The 19,343-nt window shown below is 39.3% G+C and overlaps 1 protein-coding gene across 1 annotated transcript; it reads right to left on the reverse strand.

Annotated features, from left to right (window-relative positions):
- Positions 1-1,975: 1,975 nt before the first annotated feature.
- On the reverse strand, positions 1,976-18,429 carry AGXT (alanine--glyoxylate aminotransferase). The gene is made up of 11 exons (XM_063306869.1): positions 17,895-18,429; positions 16,175-16,367; positions 13,542-13,606; positions 13,263-13,363; positions 11,554-11,624; positions 10,279-10,363; positions 8,921-9,016; positions 8,190-8,259; positions 3,543-3,638; positions 2,847-2,975; positions 1,976-2,344 (listed from the first exon to the last, which is right to left on the reverse strand). The coding sequence occupies exons 1-11, from the start codon at positions 18,141-18,143 to the stop codon at positions 2,237-2,239; spliced, it is 1,263 nt and encodes a 420-aa protein (XP_063162939.1). The 5' UTR covers positions 18,144-18,429; the 3' UTR covers positions 1,976-2,236.
- Positions 18,430-19,343: the final 914 nt, after the last annotated feature.

Here is a 19,343-nt window from a genome sequence, read left to right on the forward strand (position 1 = left end):
TCTGGTGCATGTCAGAAAATAAAAGAACTGTAACAATTAACAAATGAAAATACAGGTACCACAGGAATTGGTGTTTCTGTCTCATCAATTATACCCTGAAAAGTATTACCAGTCTTTAGCCTTAAAACATGCATCTTTAAGCTAAACTTCAAATTGAGGTTGATTCTTGATGATTTCATTTGTCCATATGATTTTGTTGACAACTATACAGATGATATTTGCCAGGTAGCAGCACTAGCCAACCTTGGTTAGCCTTTAAAAACACTATGCACAGCTGGGCGTTGCTGGTATCTGGAGACCATCCATAAAATTCCAGGATCTAGCTGTAGACAAGATGGGAATTTGAAAAGAATATCCCAGAAGAAAGTAAGACAAACTGCTTCCATATTGTTGCAGAGAAAACAATATGACCACAAACTTCTATTTTCTCATGGCCCATTAGCCCCACTAATTCTCGAAGGCTTTGCATCAAGATGGAAGGTAAATATCTTAGCTGACTTGTGTTACTGCAACCTTTCTGCTGCTTGTTACCTCTAGGCCTAGAGAAAATGAAAGCCAAGATTCACCAGAGTCTTCAGGATCGCATGTCAGATAGACTTGAGCACTACAAACTATCTAGGAGTGTGTTCCTTCCTGGAAACTTAGACCTGTGAATGCCCTGTTCAATCTGCCTGCTTAGCGCACTGCAGAGCCTTTTATTTGGCTCACTTCAGTGTCTTATCCTTGGCAGTATGGGATCCCAGATTTCATAAAATCTCATTCAGTGAGAGAAATTGTCCCTGTGGTCAGAATGAACCTAAGATCACATGTATTTCTTCACTGTTGCTTCTATGAAACTTACACACTGATGTCCCGGTATTACCCCCTAGTGAAGATCAAGTTTTCAATGGGGTGGCATATTTTCTACATTCAGACCAGAACCCTGCAATTACGAACAGAGCTGGCAAGTTTTTATCAGCAGCTATTGCCCTAAGAAGGCTCAACATGTCTTAATTTTGGAATGACGTCACTAAGAAGTCTTTATCCTTCTGTCTTAATTTCATTTTTGTTTTGTTTTGTTTTGTTTTGTCTCACTGTGTTTCTACTGTTTTCTTGTAAATTTTAACTGGCAGGTCTGTATGGTGATTTTGTTGCTCTTATTGTATATGGGTGTGCTTCTATATGCAGTTTGTTTTAATTGTAGCTAATTTACTGGTCACTGACCATAAAGTCCAATTTCAATATGAACATGCAGTCACCACAATTTCAAGGGAACCTACGCACCTCTATTTTTTCAAGGCTTTTCAGACTTTGTTTTTTAAAGTAAATTTATAAGTTGGTGCTGAACAGTAATAAAACCACATTTCGATATTGAGAAATTTCATTCTTCCTTTTGCAGCATTCTGCTGTAACTTATATGGAATGTTATCTAATGGTAGTAAGTTTGATGGATGCTGTTCATTGTAATTCTTCACCTCCAAGTTCATTACCTTTGAATATTCAGATATATCTCTTCAGTATTTTTTTTTAATATGACAAATGCCATATAGTCATTTAGAAACTGTTCTATCATTGCAAGATTTCTAATGGCAAGAGATGATGTGGGGAATGAACTACTGAGTAATTCAAACTTACTTTGCTTTCTGAATAACAAAAAAGTGTCTTGCTGAGTGGATGACTTCAAGGTATCTTTCCAGTTTATTCCATTGCTGTCACTCAAACTCTCTCAATGGTGGGCTTTACATGCCCTATAACTAGCTGAAAGACGTATATATTGTATGTCCAGCAGTGTCCAGGCAGTGAATAGTTTACTCAAGAGTTTAGAAGACTCAGTATTACAACCAGAAGCAGGAAGCTACTGTATATTAGGAAAGATAAAAATTTGTATAGATTTCCACACCTGCATGCTATCCAAATTGTGTATGATGTATGCATAAGCCACTTTGAGCAAGGCAATATGCATTCAGTGAAGAAACACAAAAGGAATGAGAGCAAGCCAAATCCAATAGCATGTAATTCTATTACATTTGTGACTACGAAGTAATATGAAATGAAAACAGATTTTACCCTTGTGTAAGATGTAAGATGTAGCTACCTATGTATTTTTGAATTATGCAATTAAGAAACTTGTGCCAAAAGACCCTCCAGTATCTTGGTTCATTGACTGCTCCCTTGCTGAATGAACTGTAGAAGATTACAGTTGATTGGCTCTTCTGCCCAAAGCAGATTGAAGTATGATGAAGTGAAAGGGAGGAACTCAAAGTTTGTTCTTGAGACAGTTCTGGAGGGCATCTCCCAAGGCATGGAGGACTCTGTCAACATTGTATTTAGTGGAGTTGTAGCCCATCAGTCCTATGCGAAGAACCTGATGATAAAAACCTTTAAGTGAGTGTTTTGAGACTGTCTGGAAAGCTCCAGCCTGTATATTGGAATGACCATATAATCTTTTTACTGTATATATAATAATTTCTCATCAGATATTGAACTCAGGTACTAATGTGCTGTTTCATACTGTACAGACTAAAGATTATTAGATAATTTATTCCTCTTTGAGGCTCCTCTGTTTCACAGAGAAATGGTTGCAGGTAACATGCTTTAAGGTTCCTCATTTACAGAGAAAACCTGCACATTAGAGAGATGGCTGTATTCTAAAGAACATGCCAGTTTTTCACAGGCAAGATGAACTTTACAGCCTTTATCCTACCATGAATGTTAACTCTTTGGGCTGTATAATTCGTAATTAATAGCTCAATCTGTGTAATACATTTATAAAGCATTATTCTTGGTGTGTCAGAAACCAGGCAGTCATATCTACAAAAGAGTATCTGTTTTACTACTACCCCCCCCACCCATGAACCTGTATTTACCTTGCCTGCTGAAGCACCCAGGCCTCCTGACACCTCAATCTTATGATTTTTCATAACATATTCAGTTATTTCCTTCCAGTCATACCCATCAGGCACAAAGATAGCGTTGACTGTTGGAAGTCTTGCATCCTTAGAAAAGAAAGGAATAGTAAAATAGCCATTCAGGTGAATATTTGAATAGCATTTTATTTCCAGGATTTAAAAGAAACTGCATACATATTATTAAAAGGAAATTCTGTGTATGTGTTCTTTCCCACTCATTTTGTGAAGCGTCTTAGCAAAATTAACCAATTATTAATGAAAGGCTAAATTCAAAATAGTTTAGAAAAGAATAGCATGCATATATACATACTACTATTTTGGATCAGGTTTTGCAACCATACAAAAAATTATTCTCAAGATTTGAAAGTGGGATTAGTGTTCATACCTCCAGTATGATCTCTGTCTGTGGCTTGAAGTCTGGAAAGACTAAGTTTTCTCTTGTCTGCTATGTAAACCAGTGCGCGTAGAAACTATTCTAGGCATGGATTTAATTCTGATTCCTGTTTTTGGTTTTGTCTTTGTAGCAATCAATTTAATTGCTACTTTGCCATATTATGCAAGTCTACCCTAAGCAGTCTTCCCCATATAAAACTTGATAATAATGAATAATTAGTTTGACCAATATTCTACATTCATGATTAATTTCATTCTTACCGGTTCTTTCACAAAGAGTGTGAGACCTAACTTCTGCAACCCTGCACAGAGATAGAGGCTGTTTTCCTTATGAAGCTTCCAGGAATTCTCTAGTCCCTGTATAGAAAATGAAACTATTTATTTTCCTATATAAAAAAATAAGTTTTTTTTTGAAGAAAAAACTGCAAGTATACATATGGTGTGTATTTTGTTGTTCAGTTAAACTTCCAACTCTTAATGATGTGATGGACATAATTTTGCCTGGATTGTCTGTCAGCAGCTGCTTCTCATGAGTTCTTGTGTCATCAGTGATAGTTCTAGCCACCTTGTTGTCTTGTTGGCTCTCATTCAATTGCCTTAAATTCTTCCCAATCATCAGGACCTTGCTTTCATGATTCTTTTGCGTATATCCAGAATGTTTAAGCTTCAACTGTATTACTGGTGCTTCCAGTGAACAGTCTGGTTTTATTTCATCCAGCACTGAATGAAGAATTCTTCATGCAGTCTGCAACACCAGAATTCAAAGGCATCCATTTTCTTTCACAACCACATGTAATGACTTGGAAAACCATGGCCTTGCCAATGTAGCTGTATGCCAAAATATAAGCACCTCTGGTCAAATTCTGTAAGTGAGCAGAAACTGATGCAACCTCTGTGGTTAAGCATAACATTTTCTACACATTTGAATGCATACCTATACTACTAAAACTCTCATTGTGTTTACCTGTTTGTCTTTGTACCCTCGAGTTAGCCTAAATGGTGCATTATACCGCAAGAGTTTTTGAATCAAGGTACCTAAAATCCACTAACTTAAATGAATGTGTAAAAAATCCAGGACCCGTTACTCCTGTGGAATTGAAATTTCCATGATGTTCAAACCTGTTTTATTTGCAAAGTTGTGGCCATTGCAGCATCCCCGCGGTCATGTGATTATGATTTCCAACACTCCCTGCCAGCTTCCAACAAGGAAAATCAATGGGGAAGCCAGCAGGAAGTCAGAAGTCGCTCCTGCTCCCACTACTTTTTTGCCTGCCTGTGGTTGTTGTTTATTCATTTAGTCGCTTCCGACTCTTCATGACTTCATGGACCAGCCCACGCCAGAGCTTCCTGTCGGTCGTCAGCTCCCCCAGGGACGAGTCCATCACCTCTAGAATATCACCTATCCATCTTGCCCTTGGTCGGCCCCTCTTCCTTTTGCCTTCCACTCTCCCTAGCATCAGCATCTTCTCCAGGGTGTCCTGTCTTCTCATTATGTGGCCAAAGTATTTCAGTTTTGCCTTTAATCTCATTCCCTCAAGTGAGCAGTCTGGCTTTATTTCCTGGAGGATGGACTGGTTTGATCTTCTTGCAGTCCAAGGCACTCTCAGAATTTTCCTCCAACACCACAGTTCAAAAGCATCCATCTTCCTTCTCTCAGCCTTCCTTATGGTCCAGCTTTCGCAGCCATATGTTACTACGGGGAACACCATTGCTTTAACTATGCAGACCTTTGTTGTCAGTGTGATGTCTCTGCTCTTAACTATTTTATCGAGGTTTGTCATTGCTCTTCTCCCAAGGATTAAGCGTCTTCTGATTTCCTGACTGCAGTCAGCATCTGCAGTAATCTTTGCACCTAGAAATACAAAGTCTTTCACTGCCTCTACGTTTTCTCCCTCTATTTGCCAGTTATCAATCAAGCTGGTTGCCATAATCTTGGTTTTTTTTGAGGTTTAGCTGCAAGCCAGCTTTTGCACTTTCTTCTTTCACCTTCATCATAAGGCTCCTCAGTTTCTCTTCGCTTTCAGCCATCAAAGTGGTATCATCTGCATATCTGAGATAGTTAATGTTTCTTCCAGCGATTTTGACCCCAGCCTTGGATTCCTCAAGCTGGAGTTAAAATTCCTCCAATTCATCAATGGGGAAGCCAGCAGGAAGTCAGAAGTCACTCCTGCTCCCACTACTTCTTTGCCTGCCTGTGGTCATTCTGTTTATTTGTTTAGGTAAGTAAATACTGACTTATTATTGAAGTTTGTTTGCCACTACAATTATTTTTCTATTAATTATATATACACTTCTTAGATGATCACAGGACCATCCAGCATTGGGGTAAAAACAATATGGTTGGCCTAAAATTTAAGTTTCATTCTGGTCACATCAGACTGCACTACCTTTCTCTCAAGGGATGACCCAATGGGTCACAGACTTATCTAGTACTTACTATTTATGCGCTATTGTTTACAGATTCAAAATAAAACAGTAATTACGGCAGGTGCAAAAATTTGGACACCCATTCAGTCAGTAACAACTGCCGGAGGAAGTGGACAGGATCCTCCAGACTGTAAATTCTACCACTTGCCAATTAGATCCATGTCCCTCCTGGCTAGTGAAGGCAGCTCGGGAGGTGACATGTGGTTGGCTCCAGTTGATGGTAAATACATCTTTGAGAGAGGGAGTGTTTCCGGCGGCCTTTAAGGAGGCACTGGTACGCCCCCTTCTCAAGGAACCATCACTGGACCCTACTATCCTGGACAATTTTTGTCCAGTCTCCCACCTCCCCTTTTTGGGGAAGGTGCTTGAGAAAGTGGTGGTGTTATAGCTCCAGAGGATTCTGGGTGAAATGGATTATCTAGACCTCTTTCAGTCAGGTTTCAGGCCCAGTTATGGGATGGAAACAGCATTGGCTGCACTTATGGATGATCTTTGGTGGGAGTGGGATGGGGGTAGGTCATCCATCCTGGCTCTTCTTGACCTCTCAGCGGCTTTCAATACTGTCAACCATGGTATCCTTTTGTGTCAGCTCAGGGAGTTGGGGGTAGGTGGCATAGTTCTGCACTGGTTCACCTCCTTCCTCCAGGGCCAGTCCCTGGTGTTGATAGGGAGCAAGAGATTGGGGTTGATAGGAAGTGAGAGATCCAGCCTGTGGCCCCTTCTCTGTGAGATGTTGCAGGGCTCGGTACTCTTTCTACTTTTTAACATCTACATGAAACTGCTGGGCGAGATCATCAATCACCAGGGGATGAGGTATCATCAGTATGCTGATGATACTTAAGTATACATCACTATCCCGAGTGAAGTAAGTGATGCCATGACCACCCTCTCCAGGTACCTGGGGGCTGTGCGGGCCTGGATGGGGAACAACAGGCTTCGGCAGAACCCTGGTAAGACAGAGTAGTTGTGGGTTAATGGCTCCTCGGTATCTGGGAAGTTGTCATCTTTGGTTCTGGATGGGGTTGCACTGCCCCAGACAGACCCGGTGCATAACCTGGGGGTCCTCCTGGACTCACGACTCCTGCTCAAAGAGCAGATGGCAGTTGTGGCCAGGAGGGCCTTTGCTCAACTTCATGTTGTGCACCAGTTACGCCCTTTCCTGGATCGAGAGGCCCTTTGAATGGTCACTCATGCCCTGGTCATTTCCCATATAAACTATTGTAATGCGCTTTACATGGGGCTACCCTTGAAGAATATCCAGAAGCTACAACTGGTCCAGAAAGCAGCTGCGTGGGCAATTTTAAGTGGCCCAACGCTGGCACACGTAACACCTTTGCTACGCAAGCTGCACTGGCTCCCAGTTTGCTTCTGGGTCCAATTCAAGGTGTTGGTTATTACCTTTAAAGCCCTACATGGCATGGGTCCAGGTTACCTGAGGGACCATCTCATTCCCATCACATTGACCTGTCCCACCCAGTCATGCAGAGAGGGCATGTTACGGAACCTGTCTGTAAGAGAATTTCATCTGGAGGGGTCCAGGAAGCAGGCCGTCTCTGCAGTAGCTCCCGCCCTCTGGAACATTCTTTCCATAGAGGTGAGACAAGCCCCCTTGCTCCTGGACTTCTGCAAAAAGCTAAAAACCTGGTTTTGCCATCATGCCTGGAGCAGGATGGGGAACAGCCATTCGTGGGGATGGCTAGCACCCTAGGATGACCTTTTAAACTCACAGACTGAAATACAACTTTTAGCCATCTGGATTTTACTATATTTTACTATATTTTATATTTTTATTGTCTATTTATTATTGTATTTATATTGACATTGAATTTTAAATTTTGTTTCTGTAAACCACCCAGAGTCCTTCCTTTGGAGGGGAGATAGGTGGTAATAAAATTTGACAAACAAATAAACAAACAAATAACTCCTTGGCAGAAATAACAGCTCCCAAACATAATCTATAGCATTTCTATCCCTGCCCTGATGAACCTTAACAGACCCTTTCTAGATGTTCTAATCAGACATGTAGATTCTATTTTGGCAAAGCATTGCCTAATGTAACCCAGTGCTGCACTGCAAGGGCCTTGTTTTGCCGCATCCAGATATACAGCCTCTGGATGCCAGTTCAAGATTTCCAGAGCCTCTCCAGCTCAACCCAGGATGGAAATGTGTAACTGTTATCATCTGCATATTTATACCTCATCCTGAACCAATGGATGACCTAACCCTCAGTTTCATGTAGATGTTAAATAATATGAGGGAGATGACCCAGCCTTGGGGAATCCCACATTGGAGCTCCTAAGGGCTTGATCACATTCTCCTCCATGACCACCAGCTGGAACTGCCTACTCAAGTGGGATTATGTTTGCTGCAGATATGTAGTGTAATGCCAATGTATATAATTTTAAAAATAATAGCCCCATCTTAGCATATTAAAGACAATTGTTTTCTTTTCAATATTTTAGAGTGTCTGTAGTGACTGACCTTTTCTGCAAGAATTGCCAAGGCTTCTCGCAGGCAGAAGAATGTGCTGATAGGTGCAGTATGATGATATCTGTAAAAAACATGTGCAATACATTTAGCTTATATAGAAAGAAATGAATAGATTCCAGCTATAATCTTTTCGGCTATCTGCCAGTTTTAATTCTAAAACAAGACCAGGAACCAGAGTAGAACAATCAAAGGAAATTAAAGATATAAAGCCACAGCTAATTGAATACTTTATTGTTTGTTTGTTAATTTATTCATTAGATTTATATCCTGCTTTTCCTCCAGAATCTCAAGATGGTGCACATAGCATTTCCTTCCATTTTCCCCACAGCAATTGCCATCTTAGGTAGGTTGGGTTGCCTGACCAATATTCATCTAAAGAGCTTCAATAGCTAAAGGAGAACTTGAAGAGTCATAATTTGAATTAAACAAAACATTGAAGCTGGTTCATGTAACTTGCACGCTTAAGGCTTTCAAGCAAAACAATTTCAGAGGCTGCTCTTGAGAATGGGAATAAAGGACAGAGTGACTGAAACATTTCTGATCATTTAGCTCTACAAAGTCATTGCCTGCATTTTCACAGATAAAATAAAAACGTTGGTGTTGTACTGGAGATTTTCTCATTTGGCAGAAGGTAGCATAACCAATGAATTCCCAAGCCAGTTCCAGGAAATACGAAAGCCATTCTCTCAAGAACAAAGAAAGAGAGCTGTACAAATGCTCACTTCCTTGGATTACCATCACAGCCCCAGTATGTAGATAGCTCTTCCACATCCAGGTAAAAGGAAGTTGGCTTTGTCTTCCTAGTATGGATCTTCTTTCTGGCAAGATGAAAAGTTTTGATTAGCACTTCAGGAAATCCACCCTTATGGTGGAGTCATTGTCTACCAGTTGTTTGTTTATTTTTAAATGGTTCTTAGTATATGTTCTGTGCTATGTTCACCACTTAATATATATCTAAAAGTTGCATTTCAAGCACACATCAAGGGGGTGGGGTGGGGATGTAAAATTTGGACCAGAGGGGATGCTGAGAAAATGCAATAATTGTGGAACTGGCAGCAATTTACCATAAGAGAGTATATTCCAGTTCTTATGCATTCTTGGGTAGGTCCTTGGTACTGCTGCTAATTCAGGAAGCAAAAGCTGCCTGAATATTTTAAAATCGCCCATGAAAATATATCTTGGTCTATATATGTTATGTGTATACTTGTATATGTTCCGAGTTTAGACAATGCATTTTCCTAGGATGGTTTTTGGCATAGTATTATTGCTCAGTGGCAGCAACTCTGCAAGTTAAAGTCAGAAACCGTAGACCTGCCTGCAACTGCTAAAAAGTGTGATGGTCCTGGAAACAGACAGAATCTATGCAATCAAATAGCAATTGGTAAAATGCTTGCTTGGAGTTTGCAAAAAGACATGATGTTCAGACTCTCTGAGATTTAGGTACTAAGACCAGTGGGTTGGGCTCAAAGATGAGAGGAAAGAAAACATGGAGTTTTCTTCCCCCTTCCCTCCCTTGCCTTTGAGTCAGTGTTGACTCCTGGTGACTGCCTGAACAAGTCCCTGCCACTTTCTTGGCAAGGTTTTTCGGAAGTGGTTTGCCATTGCCTGCTTCCTGGGGCTGAGAGAGTGTGACTGGCTCAAGGTCACCCAGCTGGCTTTGTGCTTAAGGTGGGACTAGAACTCATGATCTCTCAGTTTCTACCCTGATGTCTTTAACTACTTCACCAGACTGGCTTTTTTTTTTCATAATAGCTTCTATGTTACCATGTTATAATAAGGATGTTCAGTTGTAGCATCATGCTTGTAGAATAGGTTGGACATGCTGTTGTGGAAGTTGCTGATTATCTTTGAATTTTTATTTTATTTTTTGTATAAGGCTCTGAGGAAGCTTTGTACAGCTTTCTGCAAGGTGCTGCCCTCCAGGTGTGTTGAGTTCTGGCAGTTGTGTTTCTAATATATCTTTGCAATCAGTGGATATAAAGAAATAAATATGTTCTTGTTTCTCTTATCTCAGTGTCTGTCTTGTCCCAGAAAGACACAGTAGTTGAGAATGATATATCTCATAAGCAAATCTCCTTACCTGGCTCTGTTGCTGAAAGAAATGGGAGAAGCACCAGGGGGTGCACTTAAAACTTTCTGGGAACCAGAGTACAGAATGTCAATACCTGTGTATTTAATAAGAAAATTTGTTAGGAGTTTCTTCACTTGGATCACTGTTATTAATGCAGGAAATAAATTTACCATTGAAATGCCTTGGGTTTTTGTTTTCTACTCAGTTCTACATGATGCCTGTCTCTACCAGCAATTTGTGAGGCAGTAGCTTATTTGAGAATTCAGTGTGAAATTGATTTGTGGGAACGTGGTGTTCATTTTATTTACAGCATTTGTGTGGCATGCATAACTTCACAAACTAGTTTAACTATCATAATCTTTCTGAGGAATACCATTTTAAAAAATAATATAATCCCCCAGATTCTCTGGGAGGACCTTTATTGGTCCATGTAATTATGTTTTCTCCAACCTGATAACCCTGTTGTATATTCAGTGGCAATTTCCATCAATGCCAGCTAACATGGCCTTCAACCATCTGTTTCCTTCATTCCCAGTGAAATAACCTTATCTGGTTACCTAATCATTAGTTTCAGAGTTACTTACCACTCTCCAAAAAGTATGCCAGAGGAGAATCTGTACTTTTGACCCAAGGCAACATTTTTGTTAGTTTTATATACTGTCTCTAAGAGTTCAAGGGGCTTATAGGGGAATATCCCTTCATTTTATCCCAGCAGCAGCCATTTGAGCAAATCAGCTGGAGAGTGAGTGACTGGCCTAAAGTCATTCAGTAGCTAATGGTGGACTTGTCCCTGAGTCTTCCCAGTCCTAGTCCAATATTTTAATAACGACATCACACTGGCTGCAGGAAAGTGCCCTATAGACCACATGGCAGCAGTGGGACTTCCTCATGAAGTGAGCTTATCCACCATCTTGGAGCAATGGCTCCCCAGTTAGGAGCAGAGGACTAGTTAGGATTAGTTAGGAAAAGATTTGGGGATCTTCATGGAGTTTCAGGTACCATGGCTATAATTTAAGATAGAGGCATCTCCTGTAATATTTCTTTTGCAACACTTCCTGCTGGTGTTACTCTGCAATTAAAAGAGTCCATGCCCAAAATATATTCTGAGCAAATTCACATTTATTTTCTACTATGAACTTCTCTAAGGAAGGTTGATCAAATAACTCCAGTTAAGAACTTCAAAAGTAAAATCCAGTTCTACATTTTTTTAGGGACTAGAATTTTATGCTATAGAACGGAAACAAATGTTCCTGTTACAAGGACAGATTGCTGTATCTTGCTCACCTTGCTGGTCCATAAGTATTGGGGTGCCACCTAATGATGCCACAGCATCTACCAGTAGCAAGCAATTATATCTAAAACGATGAAAGAATAAGAGATCAACTATTCGTCTCGAAAGTGAGTGTCATCATATGATTTTGCAGACATTGTAGGTGCCAGTTTAAAAAAATAAATTATTTTCAATGTTTTTAAAAATGAAAGGTTGAAATCTCAGAAGAGAATACAGGTATCTTGTGAAATTTCAGCCATTTTAATTGAAAAAAATTAAAAGCTGAAACATTTGGGTTGATAGATACCATCTAGTGGTGCTGTAGGGGCCATATTGGTGATCTACAAGTAACTATTGCTGACTTTTAAGTAAAAATTGGTAGAATTCAAATTATATGTTAAGCAGATTTCCTTTTTCTATCTGTTTTAAAATTCAAAGCAATCTGGATGTGCTTCATGTTTAAATATTGGAAAGCTGTTAACTCTTGTCTCCTCCAGAGAGGTTTTTGTGTGTGTGTGAGGGGAGGCGTATTGGCAGGGCCGCAACTAGGGTCTGTGTCACTCAGGGCAAACATGGATTCCACGCCCATTTTGGCACACCCCCCCCAGGGCTCATTTTGGCAACCCCCCAGCATGGTACCTGGGGCACATGCCCCACTTGCCCCCTCTAGTTGTGGCCCTGGGTATCGGCTGCAAATCAGTTTCCCAGGATTATTTTATTACTCATGGAGGAAAAGTACAAGACCTCCAAATTCTTCTTTACAGTGGAGCAACTTTGAGAAGCTTACTTGTAAGTGAACAACTTGCTGCATTTTGTAACAAAAAGTGGAGGAGAAAGAGTGAAGCGGTCTCTGAATCTACCTTTCCTTGTGCATCATCATAGCCTGCCTATTTCTTGTGGATGTTATAGGTAAAAGTAAAACTCTTCTTGTTTCTATGTACTTGCAGGATCCTGTTAATATGAAATTTTGTGCATTTGTCATTTTGTTTACCTAGATGTTTTTCAGTAAATCTAACTATCTATCTGATCCTTTATTATGATGATTCACAAAGCCCCTGTAATAACAACACTTATTCTTCATTAGTCATATGGATGCACTATATATAAGTGCATTTTAAATGTCAGACTTGCCCATACAAGCCACCTTTTTTCTTCCTAGGCCACCCTACTGAAATTCAGTGGCAAGTCATAAAATATCATGGTATGGTTTTTATGACCAAGAGTTTTAGAAGAAGAATTTTAAAAAGCACAGCTGCTGGTCATAAAAAAGCCTGACCATGATCTCATTTGTTGTACTGTATGGTTGGATTGTGTTTTCTACACCTTAATACATACATTGGGTGCTATGTGTATTATTGTTTATCTGGCTCCTCTTTTCTTTTATTACTTCCATTTTGCTATTTTACTCTCTTAACATTTAAGCTACCTTGAGGTGGCCTACAAGCCAATCAATCAATCAATCAATCCATGACACTGTTATGCTCCCCTGTAGTCTAATTTGTAGTCCAATTTCTGCTTCTATTTTATTGTCTGTAGTCTAATATTTGGTTCCATGTTATGTCAAAGCCAAAAATCTAGCTGAAATACTTTTGTTGAAGAGGGTGAATGACTACCATGTGCAACAAATTATCAGTACCTCCTAGAATAACCTTCAGCTTTAGGTAGCAACTCCATTATTTTGCCTCTAAGATCAATGGTATTTGACTTTCCTTCCTTCACTGACCTGTGACAGAGGTCTCCCAGGCCATCCAGTGGCTGAACTACTCCAGTAGATGATTCTCCATGTGTGATGAAAAATAAAAAGGGTGCATGCTGCCTCAAGCCCTAAGTGGCACATCAAGAGAAAAAGAAAAAATCATGCAAAACAAAAAACAAGGCAATAGCATGTTTCTAGTAAGTAGGAAGCTGAATTCCTATGAGGTGTCCCTGGTATATCCAAATGGAAGAAAGAATGAAATCATTTCAGTAAACAATATACTGTTGGTATTTGCCCACCACTCACCCTTTCTATTTCTTCTAGAGTAAAATATTCTCCTGGAGTCTTTACCAACTGATGTACTTCAGCTCCTATAAAGAGGAAATGATATATTTCTTAAACATAATAATAACATGGAATTAAAAGCAAAGAAAGAAGCAGCTCTCAAAACTTCAGAAAAACATTAACATGTAGTATGAAATAAGTAAAGAATTCATGGGTTTCATATCACATTACAAAATGTCAACAAATCCCCTCATTTTACTGGGATCCACTTTATGAAATGTGAAATAAGAGAGATTGTCTGTTTAATATCAGGTTGGATTTTCCTGACCAAAAATCTTTTTCTTAAATAGTGCGCATCAGATGTGCATGCTAATGTGGCTAATTAACACAAAATATTTCTTGGCAAACCTTGCAAATTTGTGCTTAGAATGCTTGGATTGGACAATATCAACACAGCCAGATTATATTACTGGTTCAATCCACTAATTGTGTGATTCGGCCTTTGAGAGTAAGAACTTGGATTGGATTAGTATTCCTGATGGAGTGACAGGAAGACTAGAGTCACTTCTCATTTCAGTAGCATAGCACAACCAACCGCTTTAGAGTCACTGTTTGCTGTGAGTTATATATTAACTTGAATACATAGCACTTGCCTGTCAAAGTCCAGCTAGATTCCATGGGACCTTCCAACATATGCTTTCATTAAACGTGGGTTTGGGAAAAAAGCATTTAATTATTAAAATGTCTCACTGATTATTAAAAAAGCAAAGGGACTTTTTTCTGAATTAGGAAAGCCGTATAGTCTTAATCTTCCTGTTACTTCATCAGGAATGCTAATCCAGTCCAGGTTCTTACTCATAAAGGCTGAATCACACAATCAGTGGATTGAACCAGTAATGCAGTTTTTAAAAATAGACTATTATTTCATCTGTTTCAGAATTAAGTACACTGATCAGCAGCAGTTCTCCAGGATTTTAAACAGGAATCTATCCTAGATGAGATTTGACATTGGTACTTTTTGGAAGCAAGTGCATGTGCAGGCACTACACCACTGAAACTTAATAGATTTATGGTTAAATCTATTAATGGATTTTAAAAATAGAGTTGGGTATCACTGATCAAGATCCTGGCATGGAGGAGGAGAGGGATTTAACTGTTTGCCCTCTGCTGTGATCCCAGTTCAGATTATTACATTTGTGGACCTCTCCTCCATCAGAAGAACTGATCCAATTCAAGGCAATGGGAGTTTCTTCCAGTGCAAATTGCAAGCATGGGCTTTTGACATGGGTCTGGGATTCAGTCCTATCTTTTGCATCAATATACTGGTTAGTTTGTGTTCTGTGCTTTTTTAATAGCTCATTTAAATTGTTCATGCAACTGGTAACTGTGAGAATGGCCTCTAGGGCAGTTTGACCCTTACCCTGCCAAACCCAGATTATTCCAAAAGAAGAACTAGGGTTATGTTAATATATTACAGGAAAACAGTGTAATAATATACCAATTACTGATATTGTGAAGTGATTAACATTCTCATTCTAGGTACTGGTTAAAAGTGTTCTGCCCCATTTAAAATTTTATTACATTACACTAGGATAATTCTGTGAGATTTTTCTTGTTTTGCATGCATATGATATATGTTCTTTTGGTTGTAAATTGCCCAGAGCCCCCTTTTTGGGGGAGATGGCCGGTGATGGAACTTTGAAAAATAAATACATAAATAAATATTGCTGTTTGTGCTTCATGCATGCCAGCCTGTAATCTTTAATCCTAATCTTCCCCAGCTATAAAGGAGATGCAGTCCAGTGTACCTTCAAGACAAAGTTGGAGAAAATTGTTTTAGTCTATGAATTTTTATGCCACAATATACCTCTTATTAATTACTCTGACATTGTTTGGGTCCACACACAAAGTTAGCCATGATTTGTTTTAACCATGGTTTACTGAATAAGTCATTATCTGGTTCATTCTTAAAATAATAAAATAAAATAATAAAATAATATAAAATTATTTTATTTAATAAAATAATAAATAATAAACATTATTTATAAGATAAAATAATGCTTAAAATAAAACCAAATTATTGCTTAGCTGATGTGTATGAACCCCAGCCATTTTTTAGAATTTGATCCACATTTAACTCAACACTTAACTGCATTGCTGTCTGCTTCAACATGAGATGTAACTAAAAATGACCTTCACAGTGAAAAGGAGATGAAGTAGCAATTTCATATCCTGGAGGTTTTCACCATTGTTACTTCCTGCAGAGCCTTTTAATGAAGAAGCTGTTCAGCTTCATACCTACCCTTAATGCTCTGCTCATTGAGATTTACATGGGACAAATGATAGTTTATATGAAGCAGCAACTTGTTCTTCTATAGGTGCAGTAAGATTGTAAAAACATAAATTGACACCACCGTACACATCAAGGGTGCAGAAACATTTTTCATAGGCTGGTTGTGAATAGAAGTCAATGGGGATTTAAGATTACAGCCTAAATTGCTGTAATGGTTGTGCTCTAAGATGGTAGCATAGCTGGGATCTCAGTGAGGGTAAATGACATGGTTCAATAGAAAAAGGGGGAAATTGTCAGTTTTCATCTACGCAGACTAGAAGTTGGCTATTAAATATAGAACAAGAGGGTCCCAAGTTCATACCAAGTCTTTTTGTGATGTCCGTTGCTCGTTCTCCCCAAAATCCATTCACAGCTACTAAGACTTTGTCTCCCTGTTCCACCATATTCAGGAAGGCGGCTTCCATTGCACAGTGGCCTGTGCCACTGATAGCCAGGGTAAGAGGGTTTTGGGTCTGGAATACATACTGGATTCCCACCTTGATCTCATCCATTATCTGAAAGAAAAAAGAAGTAATAAACCTTTCTCCCCTCAGGGTTAGTTGAGTGTATTTACATCTGAGAATGACATGCATAGGAGAAACCTATTAACGGCGGTATTCTGCTAACTAAAAGTGGCATATACTTGTTTTAAGAAAAAAGGCAACAGATAGAAGACACTGAACTATGGTCAAAATGCTGCTGAAATTATCCTGCATCAACTTTTTCCTGTCTAGTGCCATGTGAATCTCGGGAAACTGAACCAATACAGCATGGTCCATCTGTCTGTCTGTCTGTCTCTCAGATTTGTATGGCTGCCCATCTTAAAACACAACTCTGGATGGCTCACAACAACAACGATACTGTACTTCCTAGGAATCTCTGTAACAGTTATATTTTGCCCCTTCTCCACCTATATCTTGACAGAACAGGTAAGGTTTATATTAAGCTGCTTCTCTCAAACACAAAATATTCCCTTAGGGTTAGGGTTACGGCTCCTGTGTAGCTGCAATGAAAATAAGGCAACCAATGATGCAAACATGACTAAGCTGTTTTATTGATATGAGTTTTTGTAATTTTGCTGATCATTGACCTTAAAGACATACTGTAAAACAAAGAAGTTGAAAGAATTCTGAAATTGTGCTGCATCAGTTTCTTCAGACTAGTGCCCTCCAGCATGGCCAATTAAGGCAGCTGAATTCCACGACGAGGCTGGAGAAAAAGTTGAATTCCAAGACAAGGCTGGAAAAGTTGAGGTACAGTGTAACGACCCAACCTTATTCTTCACTCTGTACTTCTTTTCATCATAGAGCATATTTGTCGTTCTCACTTTATAACAAACAGTGATCCTGTTTTAGTATGAGCAGTGATGACAAATGTTAGAACTCAACCAAACTTACAATTGTGGTATGGTCAGAAGGGTGTCTGATGATTTAAGACCACATGAGTTTTCAAGACACATCAGTACAGGACACATCAACAACCCACGTTCCTTAAAAAGCTCCTAGCCAGATTATCTGAGAGATTTCTAACTTGAACTGTACATGCCTACTATTAAGCCTGAGACCACTGCCTTGAACAAACTAACCCTTTCCAGGCAACAGAACTGAAAGGGATTTTTTTCACTGACATATGGGAGAATGAAAATTGCAAGAACTCAACAGCGGTTGGTTGAATCACTTTAAAGAGCTGTTTTTTTCTGAAGATTTACAAACTGTTACTCAGCATATCAAAATTAAACAAAAGCACATGGGAGTGTTCTCAATAAAGCTCTGAAAAATTAAATATCAAAAAGTATCTCATTAAAAAAATCTAGCTGTTTCATTCGCCATTAGCTGGCTTCTGGCTTAATACAGTGAATAAAGTGAAATGTGGCACATACAAGGTTTATTAGATTTTTTAAAATAAAAATTAAAACAATTTAACATTGAGTAATTGAAACATCTGTCAGTGTGGTGTCTCAAGGATGACAAAGCAGAGAGTGGAAATTGATGGAGGAATCCTGGGTTACAGATCCCAGGAGAAGTTGGAAGCGGAGTCCTTACCTGAATCAACTCTTTGTGGAAATGTCCTATGAGCTGTTGGCTACTTGCAGACAAGATCCGTGGAGGAGAATTGGAAGGTCCGGCTCCTAGCAACAGTCTGTCTGGGACAGATAGTGGCTGTAGCAGAGATGCAGGGGGTGATATCCAATGTTTTTGAGAAGACATGGTACAGAAACTGTGAGTTACAACCACAGGCAGCCGAACACGACACCAACCTATTGCCTGCCGCACTAGGAACAAACTGCCCATTGCTGACCTTAAATAGAGGGGTTGTTACAGTCAAGCAAAATAAACAAATCTTAGATAAATGTTGCAGCACCTCCCTTTTCTCTAGACTTCTGAAAAATCTTCCAGTGCCTCACTGAGTGTTGAGCCTCTTTTGTTCTGTCACTGTTCTTCAAATTCCTGTTAATATACAGTAAATTCTGTTGAGAAACAGCAATGCCACTTCCAACCTACTTCTTGCCCTTCTGTTTTCTCCCAGAGAGCTCTGTTTTGGCTTCTCTGGCCTGAGAATTCTGCACCTGTTAAGAGCTGGAAAGTTAAATATCATGCAAACATACTTCTGCTTCTGATATTTTTTTGGGTTCTTTGGAATACTTAGGGAAGCCTTACTTAGACATTGCTTCCTTCACAATCAGAGAGAAGTAGAACTATTGGATCATTCTGCTGTTTCTGACTATGGTTTAAATCACTGAACCCAAAATAAAACCAATGAATTTTTTTTTAAATCCCCTTTGGAGTCCCTTAAGGGATCTTCTGTTAATAGTTTGCCAGAAGCAGAAAATTCAGGTTTAATAGAGGATTAACAAATAACTCTGCCTGTTTGCTTTTTCTGGCCTCAGAAGGACTAGCCTAAGGCATTTTTCTGCTTGAGATGAAACAGAAAATGTTGTATGCATGTGAGTACACATACACATAGACATATCCTTCAGGTCAAGTGCCCAGTAGTCATAGCCTACTTGAGCTACAGCATAATTTCCTGCCTATTCCATTCCCTGCCAGTAAAAGTACAACAATAATTTAAGTAACTACCATTTGTTGTTTTTTCAGCGCACCCTAACTCATCTGCCTGAAGTAACCACCAAACGATGCCTTGAGGTAGAGGCTGATCTTATCTCCAACAGATTTCCCTGATCTGGTTCTATCCAGATCTAGTGAACTTCAACCATATAATCTTTCAGCAGGCATGGCCATTGCCCAATTCCTGTGCATGGTATCCCTTGATATTGTGACCTTTCCTGGACACCAGAAAAAGGGCTCTAAAGTTTTTGGATATTTCCATTTTTGTTCCTGTGGTTTGGATTACATTCCTGTTCTAGTTTGGCTTTTATGATATATTCTGTGGTATTACGTTAGCAATGTATTTGCTGGACTCTTTATCTCTTTTCTTTTCTTTTTTTGCTACTTTGTTTTTCTTGTCTTTGATTTGCAGAATACATAGACACT

The sequence above is a fragment of the Candoia aspera genome, chromosome 6 (assembly GCF_035149785.1).
Source record: "Candoia aspera isolate rCanAsp1 chromosome 6, rCanAsp1.hap2, whole genome shotgun sequence".
In the NCBI taxonomy this organism is placed as follows: domain Eukaryota; kingdom Metazoa; phylum Chordata; class Lepidosauria; order Squamata; family Boidae; genus Candoia; species Candoia aspera.